The 18909-nt window shown below is 37.4% G+C and overlaps 1 protein-coding gene and 1 long non-coding RNA gene across 4 annotated transcripts in view; one reads left to right on the top strand and one right to left on the bottom strand.

Moving 5' to 3' along the window:
- The window catches only part of KLF7 (Kruppel like factor 7), a 98630-nt gene extending 90303 nt beyond the window's left edge, over positions 1–8327 (bottom strand). For all 3 annotated transcript variants that reach the window (XM_031958204.1, XM_031958205.1, XM_031958207.1), the window contains exon 1: positions 7755–8327. In XM_031958204.1, coding sequence (XP_031814064.1) covers positions 7755–7856 — 102 coding nt within the window. In that variant the 5' untranslated portion in view covers positions 7857–8327. The remainder of the gene's footprint in view (positions 1–7754) is intronic.
- A 78-nt stretch (positions 8328–8405) lies between these two features.
- The window catches only part of LOC116422237, a 44445-nt gene continuing 33941 nt past the window's right edge, over positions 8406–18909 (top strand). Inside the window, exon 1 of the long non-coding RNA XR_004232801.1 lies at positions 8406–8512. This is a non-coding gene — a long non-coding RNA (uncharacterized LOC116422237). The remainder of the gene's footprint in view (positions 8513–18909) is intronic.

Raw genomic sequence — 18909 nt, 5'->3', positions numbered from 1 at the left:
AGCTGCAAGCTCTGCTGCAAGCAGGTCAAAGACAAAGCATTTTCTGGATTGAAGCTTTCTATGTAAAACACCAGCTCTATCTTCTATCCAGAGCCACCCCCAACCCAAATTCTCCCCCACCCACATTTCCAAGTATTTCTCCCTCATACACAATTCCATATTACTCACATGGTGGTGATTACTTACTGTACTAGACCTATCTATTCTTCTAGGTAACATTAATTTTTTAAAAATTATGTAACTAATTCTCAAGAATTTTTTTGCATCTTTATATTAAACATCAAGGAAATCACCTCCTTTAAATGAAAAATAAAAGGAACAAGAAAAATTAAGAGCAATTCTGAATCATACTCCATATAAAAAAGTGGACTTTGATCTGGGAACTGGGAACACCTAGGTTCTAGATCTTACTCTTCGACTGCTTAGCTACCATGACCTTAATCAAGGTACTTCCTTTCTCTGGAACTCAGTTTCTTCATGTGGCAAATAAGGTGGTTAAATTATATTAAGGTCCCTTCCAGATTCAAAATTCTATTGATTCTCCTACCTTTGGCTTCCAAGTCAGGCTCCTTATGCACAAGGACTTGACTCTCAACATGCTACAAAGGGATTTTTGACAAATCCTGTATATTTAGTGACAGATGGCAGGCAAATTGCCAGCTCTAACCACTTCTGAAAGAGGGCTATTTCCTGGTCTGGTGTGGCCAAGGAGATTATACAATGTACAAATCATACTATGTATGAATATTTGTAACACTCTTACCAGCTTTAACTATTCTAAGGAGATCTTGAAAGGTGCCTATTAGAAACTGCACCTGCAGTGCCCCATGGCTAATCTGTTGCAGACTTGACTAAGCTGTAACACTTTGTAACCACATCTAGACGCCAATTATATTGCAGGTAGAACAGTTTTCATTCAATAATTAATTGGTGTCAAATACTAGTCTTAAAGATTCCCTGATTTCAACATAAAGCAAGAATATTTTTAAACAAGTATTAAAAGATATCTTTATCACATCAAATAGGCAAAATTATCACCATACAAACCACAGCTGCATCCAGGGTTTTGATATTTAATCAAGAGACTAATCTTTATCACTAACCAATAGTTATAGCACCCATACATAGTGGATTGCCATTCAGAAATCTAAATAAAGGGTAAAGTTCTTAGGAGACACACACACACACACACACACACACACGAAAAGCAAGAAGAACCCACATTCTATGAAGGCAATTCTGTGGATAAACAGGCCCCCAAACAGGAAGCAAGAACACTGGATCACACATACCTTGATTAAAAAGCTTACATTAGCAGTGAATTTCTACCCTGAGTGTGACTCTTTAAGAAGACCAATGTTGTGACGTTCACAAGGAATTCTTCTCAAGTGAGTATGTATGTTTTCAAGGATGAACATTTACCCTAATGACAATATGTGTGAATATAGCAAGATGAAAAAAGATTAGCTGCAGCGACTTTATTCCCTCCCCAAATCTAACATAAGCTTAATAGTTAATACACTATAAGAAGGAAGCATTCCTCCTGTCTGACTACCAACTCTATCAAGCTTAAATTGAAGCAAAGGCGCTGATGAATTCTGGAAAGAAAGCAGAAGTGTATAGAGATGAAATAAATCCCATTCCAAATCAAAGCTATTTAAGATGAGGAGCTGTCCTAAATTTTCAGCAAACTCCTGCCCTACCTATCCACACACATACACACACACACACACACACACACACACACACACACACGTACAATGAACAAAGTTATAATAAAAGCACCAAAACAGTTTGCATCAGAATAGTACACTCTAAAACAAAAACTTACATGAAGAAGGAGAAGGAAAATGAGCAGGAGGAGAAGGAGAAGGAAAGAAGGAAGGAAGGAAGGAAGGAAGGAAGGAAGGAAGGAAGGAAGGAAGGAAGGAAGGAAGGAAGGAAGGAAGGAAGGAAGGAAGGAGAAGAAGAAGAGGAAAAAGAAGAAGAAGAAGAATTAGAAGAAGAAGAGAAAAGAAGAAGAAGACAAGAAGAAGAGAAAAGAAGAAGAAGAAAGAAGATCATCCTTAATGAGTAAAATTAGAGAGGCAGGGGTCATTTAGTGACTACCTTTGCTATAAGAGCAGTTAAAGATGTCAGTATATACCAACTAGGACAAACAGAATAGAATGAACTCTTTTCTGTCCAGCAGTAGATATAAGTTACCGTGGAAGGAGACTGAAGGAGGACTCAGTAATGACCATTTCCCAGGTATACAGAGAGTAAAAAATATAGAGCGACAATTCAATTCTCTGGATAAAAAGGGATCTGGAGATAGAGAAGACAGAGCTACTACTAAAAGTTCCCTATGGTTCAGAGATATGGTCTAAGCAGGGAATTGATAATGATAATAATAACAATAACAACAATAACATAACAATCTTACACTTGAATGCCTAAGGCCCCTGACATACACATATAAATCATTTCAGAGTAAAGCTGTCATACTACATCTTCTTTTCTGTCTTTTAAATGGATGGAACCCCAATGTCATCCTCTCCTCTAGGATAAAAAAAAAAGTCAAAAGGATGGTATCTTCTTTCTCCTGACAATAAAGATGGGAACAATGTCTCCCAATTATTAATTACCAAAAGTGAGAATTTTCTTCCATATGCACTTTTCTTAACAACCTAATAATCCTTCTCATTCCCCCAAAAGTTGGGCTGGATTATTAATAATTAATAATTAGGAGGAGAGGGTGACATTGGGGTTCAAAATTCTCTTTTATTAGAAGGAATCTATACTATTGTTCAGTCTAGATTTCCCTTTCGGTGTTTTATAATGAGGTGAACTGTTTGCTTTAAAGATGCTACTATAGCATCTAAAAGAGAATTTTGATACATCTGTTAAATTTTAAAAAGACCAAATACTAAATCCTCCCTATGACCAAGGACTCTCATTACTAACACAGATATATTTTTAAAAAGAGAAATCTAGGTAAGAGAGATATTTCTATTTTTAAAAAAGATATAGCCACTCTGCTTCAAATGAAGAGATACATTTACTGTATCTAAAGACCACACGAATCACACACAAAACAAGCACTAGATATTTTATGCTTTCAGTGTGGTTTGCAAGGCTCCTTTGTGTCTACAAATTCACCCAGCCAATGCTGTTGCCAAGAATTATAATTCATAAAAAAGGGTTAGTTTGGTTTTTTTTTTTTTTTTACAAATTGGGGACCAAGGCAAAACTGAAGATGGGGAGACTTGAGCTTGCTTTGTCCTTTTTTTGTGACAGCACTTGGCTTTTAGGGCCCAGAGAAGGCAGCTTTCCTTGTTGTGTAGGGCAAGAAGGAGCATGGCTCAAAAGCCAAATCAAGTCTCTTTTTCTACAGACTGTTCTTGGAAGGGAACCATTTCTGCAGGTTGTCCCCTAGAGACACCTTGTACCAGAGGCCCTTCTAAAAAGTGTTTCAGGGTGGCTGGAACTAAGATGAAACTGCAATATTATTAGGATGCTTTAGTTCTTACAGTAGCCAAGTATGCCATTAGTCTAAAACAATGAAGCATGGGGGAAGGGAAAAGGAATGCTCTGATTTATTTATTTGTTTCCAGTAGCAGTGGAAAATTTTCTCCAAGTAGAAAAGAGGCCTGAAACTGACCCCATCTGCCAATTATGAATCAGCATTAACAACTAACAGAATTTCAAAATGGTTTTCAAATAAACATGCCATGCTCCTAATGGCATGAAGCAAAACTGGTTTCATATAGGACTTACAGAACATTATTATGTCCTTTCCTCTGCTTCTCCTTCCACAATGAAACAATACAGATAGACCAAGGATAAATCTTGGTGTTCAGATTTTCAGCTTTGGGGAAAAAAAAAACAATCTCTGAAAGAAGTGCCCCCATGAGCTAAAACTATAAGTCATTTTTCATCTTGGAAGTGGAGGCTAGGTCCAGAAAAATCACCATCCCTACTGACAAGGAAGATGAAAGATCTACCTTCTTTCCAAAAACTGGAACAGGACCCTCAAATCCACAGCAGCACTCTCCCTACCTTTGCCTTTCCCCTGCTTTTTCGGAGAGTTATTGGAAATTTTCTTGCAAGTTTTCAGAAACCTACTTTGGGGACCTTAAGAGTTGTGTGTCAGCTAAATTCCACAAAATAATAGACCACATGTGCACAGTGTAATTTACCGTTACATGACGGAGAGAGATGCTGTTACTTGGACTGCGATCCTAACTGTGCTGAGACTAGGAACAGTTAATAGCTAAAGTGGAGGATTCATTTTTATTTTCAATTATAGGAAAGTCAATAGATAATGTTTTCTAGATTTGGATCCCTTCATGGCAGACTCCCTTGCCTGAAAAGCCAGTGTCAAAATTCTTATCCTGATGGTGTGCATGTCCATCATTGATGTTAACACAGTGTTAACACATTGATGTTAATCACTAAAGATTAAGCAGAAAAATTACTCCATATTATCAGCATGAAACAAAATGTGGAGATAACAAGAGTCCAGATTCAATCCTCAAAGACAGAGCTATTCTTGCTTTGAAAATGTAACCCCTATTTTCTCTTGAAATTAAATCTGATTATTTGGGTTTCCTCCTTTGGTTTAGGTTTTCTTTAAGACTGGTTACCTTTCTCAGTATCTGAGTAAGAATACCATCTAATAATTACCTCCATTTAACCTCTAAATTTAACCATTTAACAGCCTAACTCATGTCACAAGGAAGCTTCCTCTTGCCCAGCTTTATTTGCAGGTGATGGCAAAAGAGTTTTTCTTGTGTTTTGTTTTTTTTTTTTTTTCCAAAAGGGGAGTAGAGAATGGGGGTGGAGAGCAATGGTGCTGTTGTCAGTATTTAGTAATACCTTTGAGCTCTTCTGAGCAATCAGTATTCAAAATTTCAAAACCTGAATGGTTATCTGGGTTCAACAGTTCCGTACAACTGCCTTTGGTACATTTCATTAAGAAGCAATAAGGCAGAAGACCAGACAATATGAAAAGCTAAAGGAGTTTAAGGTTGTATCTTTTGTGATCTGGAATCAAGAGACCTGAGTTCAAATCCTGTATCAATATCCTAAAGGATACATTTTATAGTCTGAGTTAGCTCATTTGTAATAAGAATAATAATAGAAGGAATATAAACTTTGCAATTCTTCATATGTAATATATAAGTAAAATTAATAAATGGACATCATAATACAGGGGACAAAAACTGCAAATCTTAAAATGCAATATACACTAAAATCAGTAGTATAAGTACCCCTTTATAGGTTAGAGCCACATTTATATGACTTAGTTGAGCCTACAAGGCACAAAACCGAAATACTAGGAGAATGATGCTTTATTTATTATAAGCACTCTTCCACAAGTTAAATCTAACTCTGGCTTCCAACCATGTGCTTACAGTACCCTGGTAAAGAAGTAAAAAGTTAGGGGTTCAGGGTTTGTATCAAAACTAGAGGAGAGTCTGTTTCCTGTTATCAGAAACCCAATTAAGAGACATTGGTGGGGAGGGCAAAGAGGAAGAGGGTAGGAGCGACTATGAGGAACAATGGATCTAATACTTTTCATCACACAGTCAAGCCAAGTATGTTTGGATTGTTTGTTTTCACACACTCTAAGGCTGCTAGCTACTAAAGAGTGAAAAAAGCAAGCTTTACTCAGAAACTGCCTTGGGCTCCAACATTATTACTATGAAAACTTCAAATACAACAAAGTTGCACGATTAATCATCATGCAATGCTGTAACAAATACAACACACTTTTCTTCCATAGGACTGTACCAACAAATCTTATATAGACATGCTAGGTAGATGATCGAGATTGCCTTCCCTTGAACTTGTCTAGACTGTGGTTAATATACAACTGGTTCAACATTACTAATCTGGTGGAATAAAAGCTTTCCTTTTTTTTTTTAATTGTGAGATTATATCATGTTTTTCAATTTAATTAGCTTGTTGGAAAATTAAAAAAAATTGGGGGGAGGGAATGAGTCTTTTTTAAACCAGATATTATTGACAGAGGGAGAAAATGCATTTAATAAATGTCTTATGACAGCCAGTTATAAATTAAACCTTAATAATGTGTGAAAACATATTCATTACTGTCACAGAGAGGTAAAATAAAATATATCTGACAGAATAGTCACACTGGCATGCATATATGTGTGTACACTGATACACACAGAGAGAAGGGAGGCCAAAACCTTGAGGAAAGCTCCTACTGTCTAATCACTGCTGAGCTAGGTAACAATGGTACAATCAAAGAGAATCATCCCCATACATGCTCCTTGTGCAAAAAGCTCACTTAGTAGAGAAGTAACTTCCACATCGGCTTAATGCTGGCAAATACTGTTCTATATCCCTGCAAAGAGGAAATCCAGCAGTTCATTAGTCTTAACAAGCTGCTGTCATAGAGCTTCGAAGTTACCCTAGCAGCCACATGCTGTTCCTCTCACGTCTATTACCAATGGCAAAGTGGATTCTTGAGAAGGGACTATAAGTTAATATTGTCAACAGGAAAAAAAATGTGGATCCTATTCTTGAATTTGCTGACCTCTAGTCACACACATGTTGGGGTAAATCGTGCAAATTGAGCCAGGATCATAGTCTTCCCTGAAAGATTCCCCCACCCCCACCCTCAATCTCAAAAGGGTTGGAGCCCGGCAGAACCAGGATTTTTAGCTATCCACACTTTCTACTGACAGTTTCTTTATCTACTTCTCACAGACTTAGATTGTACTGTAGTACTGAATGGTCTAAGGAAAACTAGAAATCAACCCCACTTTTTCCTCCTCCAGACCACCTGAAAATCTGGTGGCGGGGTCTCCTCGAGCATTGTATCAGTTTCTCAAAGCTCCTATTCTAAATAAGATAAAATAAAACACACAAAAACACACCACACCCCTTTCTAAGCGATGTGTGACTGCCAGCACGAACCAAAGGGTTCTCAGGAATGAGAACAACAAACAGTAGCTGAAGGGGACTGGGTTGCTTCCCCCCCCTCCCCCCTTCTCTTCTAAAGGCATTTGACTCCATGGGGGCGGAAGCTGAAAATACATTATAAATCTAAAACAAATGCACTTTCGTGTCCCACTCATGGATATTGCTTAGTGTCTTTTGTTACTGGTTCTCTGCTTTCTCCTTGTACACCCTTTCAATACCCCGGAATGAAGCTTTTTATTGTTTGTTTTATGGACACATATTAATTAGCTGAAAATACCTCTCCGATCCCTTTTCTACCACCTGCCAGTTGTCAAAATCAGCTGAAAGCGATCAACCTGACTTAAGTTACTAAGCAGGGATAAGTAATATCTATAATCCAATACATGCACATATCTCTATAGATATATCGCTATCAAATCAACCATCCCAACCCTAAACCGAGAAGTTAAGCGGATCTCTACAACGGAATGGTCTGCAAGGCTACGAGTGTAAGGATGTGTGTTTATGATTGAATACAGACAGCTCTGACCCGACTGCTCTGTTTGGCAAATGGGGGGGTAGAGGGGAGGGGGAGGGGGAAAGGGGCTAAGGTTAGAGTATGTATGTTTCAGGAAACATTTTAAACAACAAACACACACACACACACACACGCAAAAAAAAAAAAAAAAAAAAAAAAAAAAAAAAAAAAAAAAAAAAAAAGGAAAGGAAATAAAAACCTTAAAAAAAAACAACCCTTAAAAACCCCAAAGCCCGCACCAACGCAGCCCCAGCGTCTCGCCGCTACAAGATTTACACAAGTAATTTAAATCATTCACCTGCTGCCAGTTCTCCTCCAGGGATGGCAAAGCTGAGAAGTAGCCGGTGTCGTGGACAAGTTGCAGCTCCTGGAATATACTATAACTAGCCAACACGTCCATGCTGCTGCTGCTGCTGGGCAAAGCAGGAGGAGAAACCCTCCCCCTTCCACAGTTTTGTTTGTTTGTTTGTCTATTTGTTTGTTTGTCTCACCCCCCAAAAAAGGCATAAATCCAGGGTCCCTTTTGGTTTTTTTTGTTTCGTTTCAGTCACACTTAAAAAAAAATCAATGCGGAGGAGAAAGGGAGAGAGGAGATGAGAGAAGAGAGAGTGAAAGAGGATGGAGAGAGGCATCCAACATGTACAGTGGAAACGGCTGCCAGGAAAGGGGTACTTCTCCACTGTAGTAAATGCAATAATTCCCTTCCAGGGCTCTAATCACTCCAGCTCGTGGACCAGGAAGGGGGATGCAAACTCACTGACACGAAGCTGCCATCTATTTCTGCATTGCTGTTCGCTCCTAATGCAATCTTTGCTCTTTATTTTGGGAGGTTGCATTTTTTTTTTCTCGCGATCGCTTCCCCCCCCTTCCCTCCCCACCCCCCACCCCATCCCTGCTAGTTTGTAGTCCTCCCCCCCCTCCCTTTCTTTCCCCTCCTCCTTCTCCTGCTGCTGCTCCTCTTCCCCCTCCCCAAGCTCCCTCCCTCCTCACGCCTCTCCGCGCAGTCGTGGGATCTTGGAAGAAAGCGTCCATTAAAGCAACGTGTGACCATGTAAGGTAAACGAAGGGGGGGGCTCATGAAGTCACTGAGGACCAATCGGGGGCAGAGAGACGGGACCTGGGGCGGAGCTTGGCAGCCAAGGGGTCTGGGGATTGGAGCAAGCTTGATCTCCCTTCTGCCTTACAAGGCGGTGTAAGGCGAGCTATTTTTAGAGAGCTATATAAGGGGCCAGAGCCGGCCGGCCGTGCTGAGGCCTGGGAGAGGGAGAGGGAGAGGGAGAGGGAGAGAGAGAGAGAGAGAGGGATGGGGCGGGAGTGGGACACACGGTGAATCTGTGAAGCAGGGCAACACACGCGCACACACACACACACACACACACACGCACGATGGAGTTCGGGTGGTCTGGAGTGGAATGCAAAACCGGGCCGGCCGAGAGAGCTGGGCACCCCCAAAGTGCGTGAGCTGGAGAGGCGGTCGCCGTTTTGCCCAAGTTTCGCTTTTGCAATCCACCTTCCTCTTCCCGGGGTGAGGGGGGACAACGGCCCAGACTACGAGAGGTCCAGAGAGGAACCCAGTCCCCAGGGAGCCCCATCCTTCCGCATCCCCGGATTGGGATGGACTGGGAGAGAGGAGGATCAGTCTCGTCTCTATTGACCATTTTGAGCAAAAAAATGCTGGCGCGCGCCCCTGGACTCCGGGGCAGTACAGATCTAGGATAGGCTACCTAGGTGAAGAGCCCCTCACCTCGACTAATCCCGCCCCCGCCCCCACGTCTCCCGGGGGAGGAGTTGGAGGGGGTGTCGGTAGAACCGGCGGTATCGGCTAGGGGAACAAGATGGAACCGAAAAGGAAAAGAATCCAACTTAGTTAAAAAAAAAAAAAAAAAAAAAAAAAGCAAACCAGCAAATTTCCCACAGGCGGCCGGGGCTGGAGAATAGAAAAGCAGATGCAGCATCAGAGGGAGAAAGAACAAAGGAGGAGGCGCTGCTTAGACCTGTCCTGTAAGGAAGGCTGTCTTTGGCTCTGATCCCAGCCTCCCACCCAGGATGGAAACACTTCCACCTACGCCACCGACCACCCCTACCCTACTCCCTTCCCCCCTTCTGATCCTAAATGGTAGAGGGGGAGGGTCCGTAGCTTTTATAATTTTTTAAAAATCGGATGCCCAGACTGATTGAAAGGGAGTGATTTTGCCCGATGGATTTGTTACAAGCAGTAGATAGGAGTTCAGAATGAGCATGTGAGCCATGTTGCAGTAGGCAGCTTGCCTGAGAGTTTTAAAATGATGTAGATACACCATGTGGTTTCCGCGTGGACCTGGAGAGTGCTTTGTGCAAGCAATGCTTAGTGAAAAAGCAAGATTTGGGGAATATTGGGCATCATATAAGCCGTTGCAGATGTGCGTGTATATACGTTGTACACGCATGTGTATGCATTCTGAGGGCTATTTCCTTACAAATAATACATATATGCTTGCGTTTATACTATCTTACAGTTTTTGAATACCTAGATATAGATACATATAGATACATATAGATACATAATAATCATATAACCTGGCAAAGCAGAAAAGCATTAACGGTCATTAAAATGAATGCAAATATATGTGATGTGTCTACATGTGCATTTACATACATGTCTACATGTGCACCATATTGTATACCTATGGATATATGCAAATATGTATTTATCCTCATTCTGATATCTATATGCTGGGATGGGGGAATCTGGCATGATATATATGTATATGTGTGTGTGTGTGTGTGTGTGTGTATGTATGCTGTTATAGTTGGCCAATCAGTTATTAATTCTTAAATGGCAATTGTAGTTTAAGTTCTCCAAATTGCATTGTCAGCTGAACAGAATGCTACTTCCACTTTCGGAATGATTTCAAATTGTGTGCAAATTCAAAGAGAAGATTCTTTCCCCTTTTTACCATTAATAAGAAAAACATCTCCATCTTAGCTTTCTCTCTCTCTCTCTCTCTTTCTCTCTCTCTCTCTCTCTCTTTCCTCTGGCTATTTCTGGCTTGATTTCAAACTATTAAAAAGTTAAATCAGTGATTTTCTAGGTGAAGTTAAACCGTAAGCACTGGAATTGGAATTGTGTCTGTGCATAAATCTATCTTATCTATATTGGGGGGAGGCCAGCCCTGTAATTGTCTCATGCAGGGAAACTCCCACTGTGAAAACTCTCCATTACTATAAGGTTAGACTACATACAGTCTAAAAGATACAAACAGTTGTAACTTGTAAAGTCTATTTTCCTATATGTTATAGAAATAGTACTTCCTTTAAAAGAAATTCATGTATTAGAAAGCAATTTTGTTCCAGCAAACTGTAGAAAAGAACATTGTTCTTAGAAATAAGACATTGTTCTAATAGGATCCATCTGTCATTTGCAATAATAAACCCCTCTGCTTAGGATTCAAGAGAGATCTGTCTTGTAAGTGAACTGAATTTTGTGCTCATGTAATATAGAGGATCCAAGGTATTATGGATTATGTCTATATAATCTGAATCATCATTATGGATAGGTGAAAGGTTACAAAATAAATTTGAACTCTTGACTTCTGGGATTTAAATAAATAAGTCATTAGATTATGAACAAAATGGTCAGTTTAGGAATAACCTAATAAAAATCAAGAACTCAAGTCACTGACTTAATAATATTGGAGAACACTGGGAGAAATATCTGCTGCTAAGAAAAAATTGAAATTTTCATAAGATCATATGACTTGGAGCTGGAAGAGACTTTAAAACATCTATCCTAGTAGTTCTCAAACTGACCACTATATTCTTAGAATTTGAGGATTTATTTATGTGGATTATGTCTATTGATTTTTATTATATCTGAAATTAAAAACATTTCGGCATTATTATGAAAATAGATTCGGCCTCACAAACCCATTGAAAAGGCTGTGGAGACCCCCAGGGATCCATCTGACCACACTGAGAAGTACCATACAAGTTGTAAACAGGGATGAGAATCAGAATCATATCCTTTGAATCCAAGTCTAATGTTTTGTTTTATTTTCACTATAATAGAAACATACTTCCTGTTATTTAGGCTAACTATATAGCTATTACTACACAAAGATATTTGGACAGCAATAGGTATCACCAATTACAACACCTCTCCAAAAAAAAGTCTCATAAATAATCATTATGGAACAAAAAGATGGTATAGCGGATAGAGCATTTGCCCTAGAGATTTGAAAACCTGAGTTCAAATCTAGCCTCAGATATTTACTAGCTGTGTTATCCTGGAGAAGTCATTTAACCCTGATTGCCTCAAAAAGAAAAATCACCCTTGATATTAAAGTTAGAAGTACTTGGTTTGAGCTAGAGAAAAAACTCAAATCATAGAAATTCACTTAACTAAATTTATGTTACTCTAACAAGTTCTAGGCCTCATTGTAGCCTCGTGATGATTCTGGCTATACAAGGGTCTCGCCCTTTTGGGGGACAGAGAAGAGAGGAAATTTTACCTTTTTGAAGACCATGCAAAAGGAGTGAAAACTCTGGCAGTTCCATTATGGAGAGGATGCTCTAAATACTGTCCCAGCAACAGATTTCTAAAAATCAATTTAGCTAAATGTCATCAAAGAATAGTCACTTAGTGATGAATTTTTTGGGATTGGCTTGATGTAGAGAAAACCATAAAATGATCCTCATTGTTGTTGCATCCTACTTCTATATGCATGGGTGTAGAAGGGCAGAATAATGGAAAAGAGGATTCTGGGAATCACACAATTTTTAGACTGACATATACATTATCTTATCTGTTTATACCTGAAATGTGAGATCCTTGTCCAATCACATACTACTGGAGAAACCAAACTTTATCTATCTTGACATTCCTTTTAAAGGAAAGAAGTTTCAAGGAAGTTGTAGTTCAACTGAAGCGTGACTTACAGCTTCTCTTTGAAGTATCAGATAAAGGAGGTGAAGTTGGCTTTATCATGTATCCAAAGACAATTTAAATGATAGAATTATAGTTATATTGTTATCATTTCACCAATTCCCAAGAAACTATATTTCCTAGGACACTGAGTCAGCCCATAATGTTATATTAAGAATTTTTTTTTTTAATTTTCAGTCATGTCTGATTCTTCGTGATCCCATTTGGGGTTTTCTTGGCAAAGATATTGGAGTCATTGCAATTTCCTTTTCCATTTCATTTTGTGGTGACAAACTGAGGTAAACAGTATTAAGTGACTTGCCCAGGATCACACAGCTAGTAAGTATCTGAGGCCAGAATTTAAACTCAGGCCCTCTTAATACTAAGACCAATACCTTATCCGCTGTGCCACCTACCTGCTATGTCCAAGATAAATATTTGTAAAACAATCCACAAAAATTTTTACAGCTTATGCATATATTCTCATGTATATGTTCTGATAGAAAAAGAAAAGGTATAATCCTATTCAAAAGAAAAGAAAAAAACCATGGCAAGTTTATCCTAATTAAATAAACCTCTATTCTTATATTCAATAACTTCAAAAGAAAGGTGGGTGATAGACTGTTGAAGCCTTACGTCTATATATCATGAATACTTTCTTCAAGAAAAGATTTGGAAGATTCTGGACATGGTGAACACCAAATAACATCATAAAAGATGAAACATTATATTTTAATAGACAGGAAATGACTCATTATTCATACCTGAATAAAGAGTCTCTGCACAGTCAAGCCACAGACTTTAAGGGAAAGACAAAATTAACATGAAACTTAAAGAATACAATGAAAATGCTTTATGGTGTGTGCAATTTAGAGAAAATAGGATAGGAAAAAATAATGATAGGAAAAAGAGATAGACTAAGAAGGAAGTGTGTACTAAAAGTGATGTAATTTTGAGGACATTGTAAGATCAGTGCTTAAATTATCTAAAGAAGTAGAAGGTATTGAAGTATGGAAAAATCTTGAATCTTCACATTGTTCCCAAAAAGATGACCAAAAGGACATAAATAAATAGTACTGTGTGTGGCACATACTAAGTGCTATCCCTAATATTACATGTTTTCATTTATTTTTCTGTTATTTAATAGAACGACTATATAAAATTTTCACACATTAAAAGCATTCTTGATGAAAGATGAATCATCTTCTAAGAATTCTCCAAGATTATAGTCTGTATTGAGATAACAATGATGTCATCTATAGAATTCAGAAAAGACAGTTGAGGCTGTGAGTTGATAACAGTGGGACATGTGGGGTTTGTGATATTTCATGATAGACTGCATCTAGAAAATATAAAATCCCCCAGGATATTTTCTTGGATTTGTTGGCTTTTAAAAAGGACATTTTTAAAAAGTCAAAACACTGCCTTCTAGGTTTAACTCTAACAAAACATCTCCTCTGCCTATGGCAAACTTTTACACAAATTTTTGATAAATAGAAGAGAAAGAATCTTATTCAATGATTCATAGATTCTAATGATCAAATAAGTAATAAAACAGGGAAATGCTAGCCAAATCTGACTGACATTATCACAGACAATCCAGTGTGGCCATCAATTGAAAAGATGACAGTCTTCCAAATATTTCCATTTATTAGCAGACGTCATGCAGATTGCATTAAACATTAGCCTATCATAGAGCTTTCTAGATGAAATTAATAATGACTTAAAAGAATTTAGCCTCTCTCTCCAAATGGGGAAAATGAAATGGATGAAGAATGCCAATTGTCCAGACTATGATATGCAATTGTTCAGACAACTTATAGAGATCATATACTGCAAATAGACAGTGAGCAAAGTTAAGAATTAAACATAAGAAGAAAAGTGAGTTGATTGCCTTTAACAAAATGCTAAATTGTGTTAAAGACTCCAAACATGTTCCAGGAGCAAAGATTCAACTTTGTAACATATTCTTCTGGTTATGTTGCATGACTAGTAGTCATAGAATATTTAAGTTTCTGAAGACTTGAAGTTGTTGATGAGCTCCAGAAAATCAAATGACAAAAACACATACAAATCAAGAATTATGAAAGAAGAATCATGCAAAGGAAAGGGACAAAGATTAGTGATTTCGTTGGTATAGGGAACTCTTAATGAAGGAAATCTTTTACCAGTGCAGGTTACACCTGAACAATTTATAGTTTATAGATTTAGAAGTTATGTGAATTCCCTTGGGTCACACAGATAATATGTATCAGAGACTTAAACTCAAGTCTTCTCAGCTCCAAGGCAAATTCTCTACCAATTATCCCATATTATCATTTTTTAAAAATTGCCCCATAGTGAAAACAAGGGGCACTCCATTGGCACCATTTTGATACTGAGAGAACATAAATCCCCAGCACCATCCAAACTTTGGGAAGGACAGAGAAAAGTTACACAGGATTGGCAGGTATAGATGAGTTGTAACTTTCATCACAGAGAGCTATAATATGAGATCACACATCCATTGGAATACCAGAGAAACTTCTTATACTTTAGGACTCAGGGGTCCTCAAACTTTTTAAATAGGGGGTCAGTTCACTATCCCTCAGACTGTTGGAGGGTCGGACTATAGTAAAAACAAAAACTTTGTTTTGTGGGCGTTTAAATAAAGAAACTTCATAGCCCTGGGTGAAGAGGATAAACGTCCTTAACTGCTGCATCTGGCCAGCGGGCCATAGTTTGACGACCCTGCGAAACTTTAGTGGCAACTGAAGAGACGCTAAGATAATATAGGACCCCAAAAGGAGAGAGAATCAATGTCAATGGAATAAATTATGTACTGATCTAGGTTCCAGAAGAGAATTAGATATAATAACCATCTAGAAGATCTAGCATAGATTGTCAAGGTCTATGAGCCTTCCTTTCAAAAGACTGTCACTGTTCTATCACTCAAAACTATTCTGGTATCTTCTATCCTTGGAAAATTTTCTCTTTGTGCTTCAATAGCTCAGTTGTTCTTCTATTCAACTTATATTATATATAATTCTCTTCTTCTAACTGACCATACTTTACTAATTTATATTGCTAATTAATAATAAGTAATAATAAGTAGGGCTCTAGAAGAGCACTGGAGTAAATTGATTCAAATGGATGGACTACACTATCTAAGTAACCCACATTACTCTTTGATTTGGAAATACTTACCAGGAAGAGGTGGCTCCCTTTAAGTCAGGAAATAATACTACCATAAAATGTACTAATGCTAAAAAAAAAGTTGTAATCTTGGAAATTGTAACATATCATGAAGTGATGTAGTAATGGCAAAAGTTTCCAGTAACCAGGAGAGAACCACAAAACTCAGTTCCCCAATAGCCTAGTGAAATGATCCCTGAACTGTGAAATGCTCATCCTTAATGTCCAATTGATCTGAAACAGAATCCATCTTTGGATAAAAGCGAACTAGAGTCTAGGATGGTTATACAGGAATTCTTCAGCTAAGAAATGGAGAAGGAAGAGTAAGAAATAGACATAGACAAAGTCAGAGACAGAGAGATAGATAGAGATAGAGACACACAGAGATGGAGACAGAAGGACAGAGAGACAGACAGACAGATAATGACAGAGAAAAAGAAAGAGAGGAGGAGGAAGAGAGAGAAAGAGAGAGAGAGAGAGAGGGGGAGAGAGAGAGAGAGAGAGAGAGACATCACTTCACCTATTTCTTACAACAGCTCCCTTACAAGATTACATGAAATAAACTTAAAAGTTTTATAGTTGCTTTTCTGTGTCTCACTTCATTTATATAATTTTTTCAATATTACAAATATCACAAATCTGCATAGTGCTTTTTTTTTTTTTACCTCAGCCCCTTTCATTGTGCTGATAACTACCTAACATTCTATGGGCCAATACTGGATTTTTTTTCCTACTAGAACCTATGTACACATGTATGTACATATATGTACATGAATGTGTAAGACAGATTCTGAGAATTTTTGGCAACCTTCTCTTTCCTGTTATTTTCAGATTCAAGATACTCTCTTCAGCTGTGCCCTTACTCACAGGAAACCTTCATTTCCTCTAAGATCTTATTAGCAAATCACTTAGAATTCATATCATAATAAGGGGTAAGGATGATTTTCTTTAAATAACAAGATTGCAATGAAAAGAAAATATCTTATCATCAAGCACTCAACTCTTGTGCCCCTCATCTAAACCAGATCTTCTTTCTTCCCAATCCCAAACCTAGTTCTATACTTCAGCCTTGAAAGTCAAACTAGGGAAACTGAAAACATTGGAGTAACAAGTTGCCTGCATTACAAGAAAACCAAATGTTCAGGATCTTAAAATAACTACTTTTTTATTAATTATATTAAAATTTTTTTCAAGGTTTTTTTCCCTCCATCCTAACTCCCCCTCCTTTTCTGGAAAAAAAAATACAATCCTTATAACATCAAAATGTAGTCAAATGAAACAGTCTTATATTGACTATGTCTCCTTGTAAAATATTCATATTTTATTTATTTGTAATGAGATAGTGATTCTTTATCAAGTCTTTGGAAATCATATTTGATCATTGTGTTGATCAGAATTCTTGTCTCAGAATTGTTCATTTTTACAATGTTATAGGATAACTTATTTGTATGAACTCCATATCAGTTTATATGCCATAGTTATAGACCATAGTTTTCAATCATCCCCCCAAATGATGATCACATCCTTAGTTTTCAATTTTTTTCTCTACAAAAAGAGCTTCTATGAATATTTTCATATGTATACCAGAGGATTACTTTATAGAACTAGGAATAAATTAATAATAAAATTCATATAGAGGAACTAGAGGTCAAATCTCAAGGGAAATAATGGGGAAAAGAAGTGGGAAGGAAGAAGGCCTAGCTGTACCAGATCTCAAACTATACTACAAAGCAGTAATTATCAAAAAAAAAAAAATCGGTACTGATTAAAAAATAGATCAATCAGTAGAAACAGATTAGGTATACAACATATCAATGAACTTAACAAGCTGGTATTTAGGACCCCAAAGATTCTATCTATTGTAGTAAGAGTTCACTATTCGAAAAGAGTTTCAAAGACAACTGGAGAGAAGTCTAGCAGAAATAAGGTTTAAATCCCCACCACACATCAGATACCAAAATAAGCTCAGAATTGATATAAAAGATCAGATAAACAAATTAGAGGAATAAGGAAGAAATTACTTTTCAGATCTGCAGATGGGGGAAAGTTCATGTCCAAAGGATAAAAAGAATCTTTGAATTATAAAGTAGGAAATTTTGCTTATCCAAAATTTTAAAGTTTTTGCACAAAGAAGTCCTGTATATCTAACTAAGCAGAGGGGAGTAATCTTTGAAGGTAATGCATCTTGACATGGAAACTTGATTTTCTTTTTTTTTGATCTGGGAAGCATGACCCATCCTTTGTCTAAAAAAATTCAGATTATAACAAAAGCATTATTGTAGAGCGATTTAGAACTATGCCCAAAACTTATTTCCCATATATTTCATACCTGATGCTTAATGTCAGCAGAAGAGAAAGAGAAATTGGAATCTCCAGAAGTCCCAGCATGCTACTCCCTTCCCCCCATTTAAAAAAAATCTTTTTATTTAATGTTTTGAGTTTCAAATTCTTTCCCTTCCTCCCACCTCCCTGAGTTGCTAATCAATCACATACAATTTAGACATATGCAATTATGTAAACATTTCCAAACTAGTCATTTTATACAAGAAGACTCAAGTAAAGGGAGAAAAATGAAAGAAAGAAAGTGGAAAAACAGCATGCTTCAGTCTGTATTCAATCAACATTTGTTTTTCCCTGGAGGTGGATAGTATGCTTCATCATTAGTCCCTTGGGATTATCTTGGATCATTGTATTGCTGAATAGCTAAGTCATTCACAGTTCAAGAATATTGCCCTTACAACATACAACATTCTCCTGGTCCTGTTCCCTTCTCTATGTCTCAGTTCATGTAAATTTTCCCAGATTTTTCTGAACCATTCTGCTTGCTATTTCTTATAGAAATTGAAAATCAAAGGGATGTCCCTTTGATTTTCAATTCTTTAGCCACCATAAAAAGCCACTATAAATATTTTTGTACAAATAAGTCATTTTCCCTTTTTTAAATATGCCTTTGGGATATAGGCCTATATTACAATGATATTGCCAGATCAAAGGTTATACACAGTTCTATAACCTTTTGGGCATAGTTCTAAATTGCTCTACAAAAAAAGGTGGATCAGTTCACAACTCCACCAATAGTGCATTAATGTTCTACATTTCCCACATTCCCTCCGATATCCAATATTTTCCTTTTTTGTCATATTAGCCACTCTGATAGGTATGAGGTAATATAACTCAGAGTTGTTTTAATTTGCATTTCTTTGACCAATAGTGATTTGGAGTATTTTAAAATATGACTATAGATGCCTTTGATTTCTATCATGTATACATAGTTATATGTATATGTATATATGTATACATATGTATACAGTTATCTTGCTGCATAAGAAAAATCAGATCAAGAAGGAAAAAAAAACTGACATGGATCTCTTAATCC

The sequence above is a fragment of the Sarcophilus harrisii genome, chromosome 3, assembly GCF_902635505.1.
Source record: "Sarcophilus harrisii chromosome 3, mSarHar1.11, whole genome shotgun sequence".
Taxonomy (NCBI): domain Eukaryota; kingdom Metazoa; phylum Chordata; class Mammalia; order Dasyuromorphia; family Dasyuridae; genus Sarcophilus; species Sarcophilus harrisii.
Note: the sequence above shows the minus strand (reverse complement) of the source record. Positions and strands in the feature narration are given on the sequence as shown.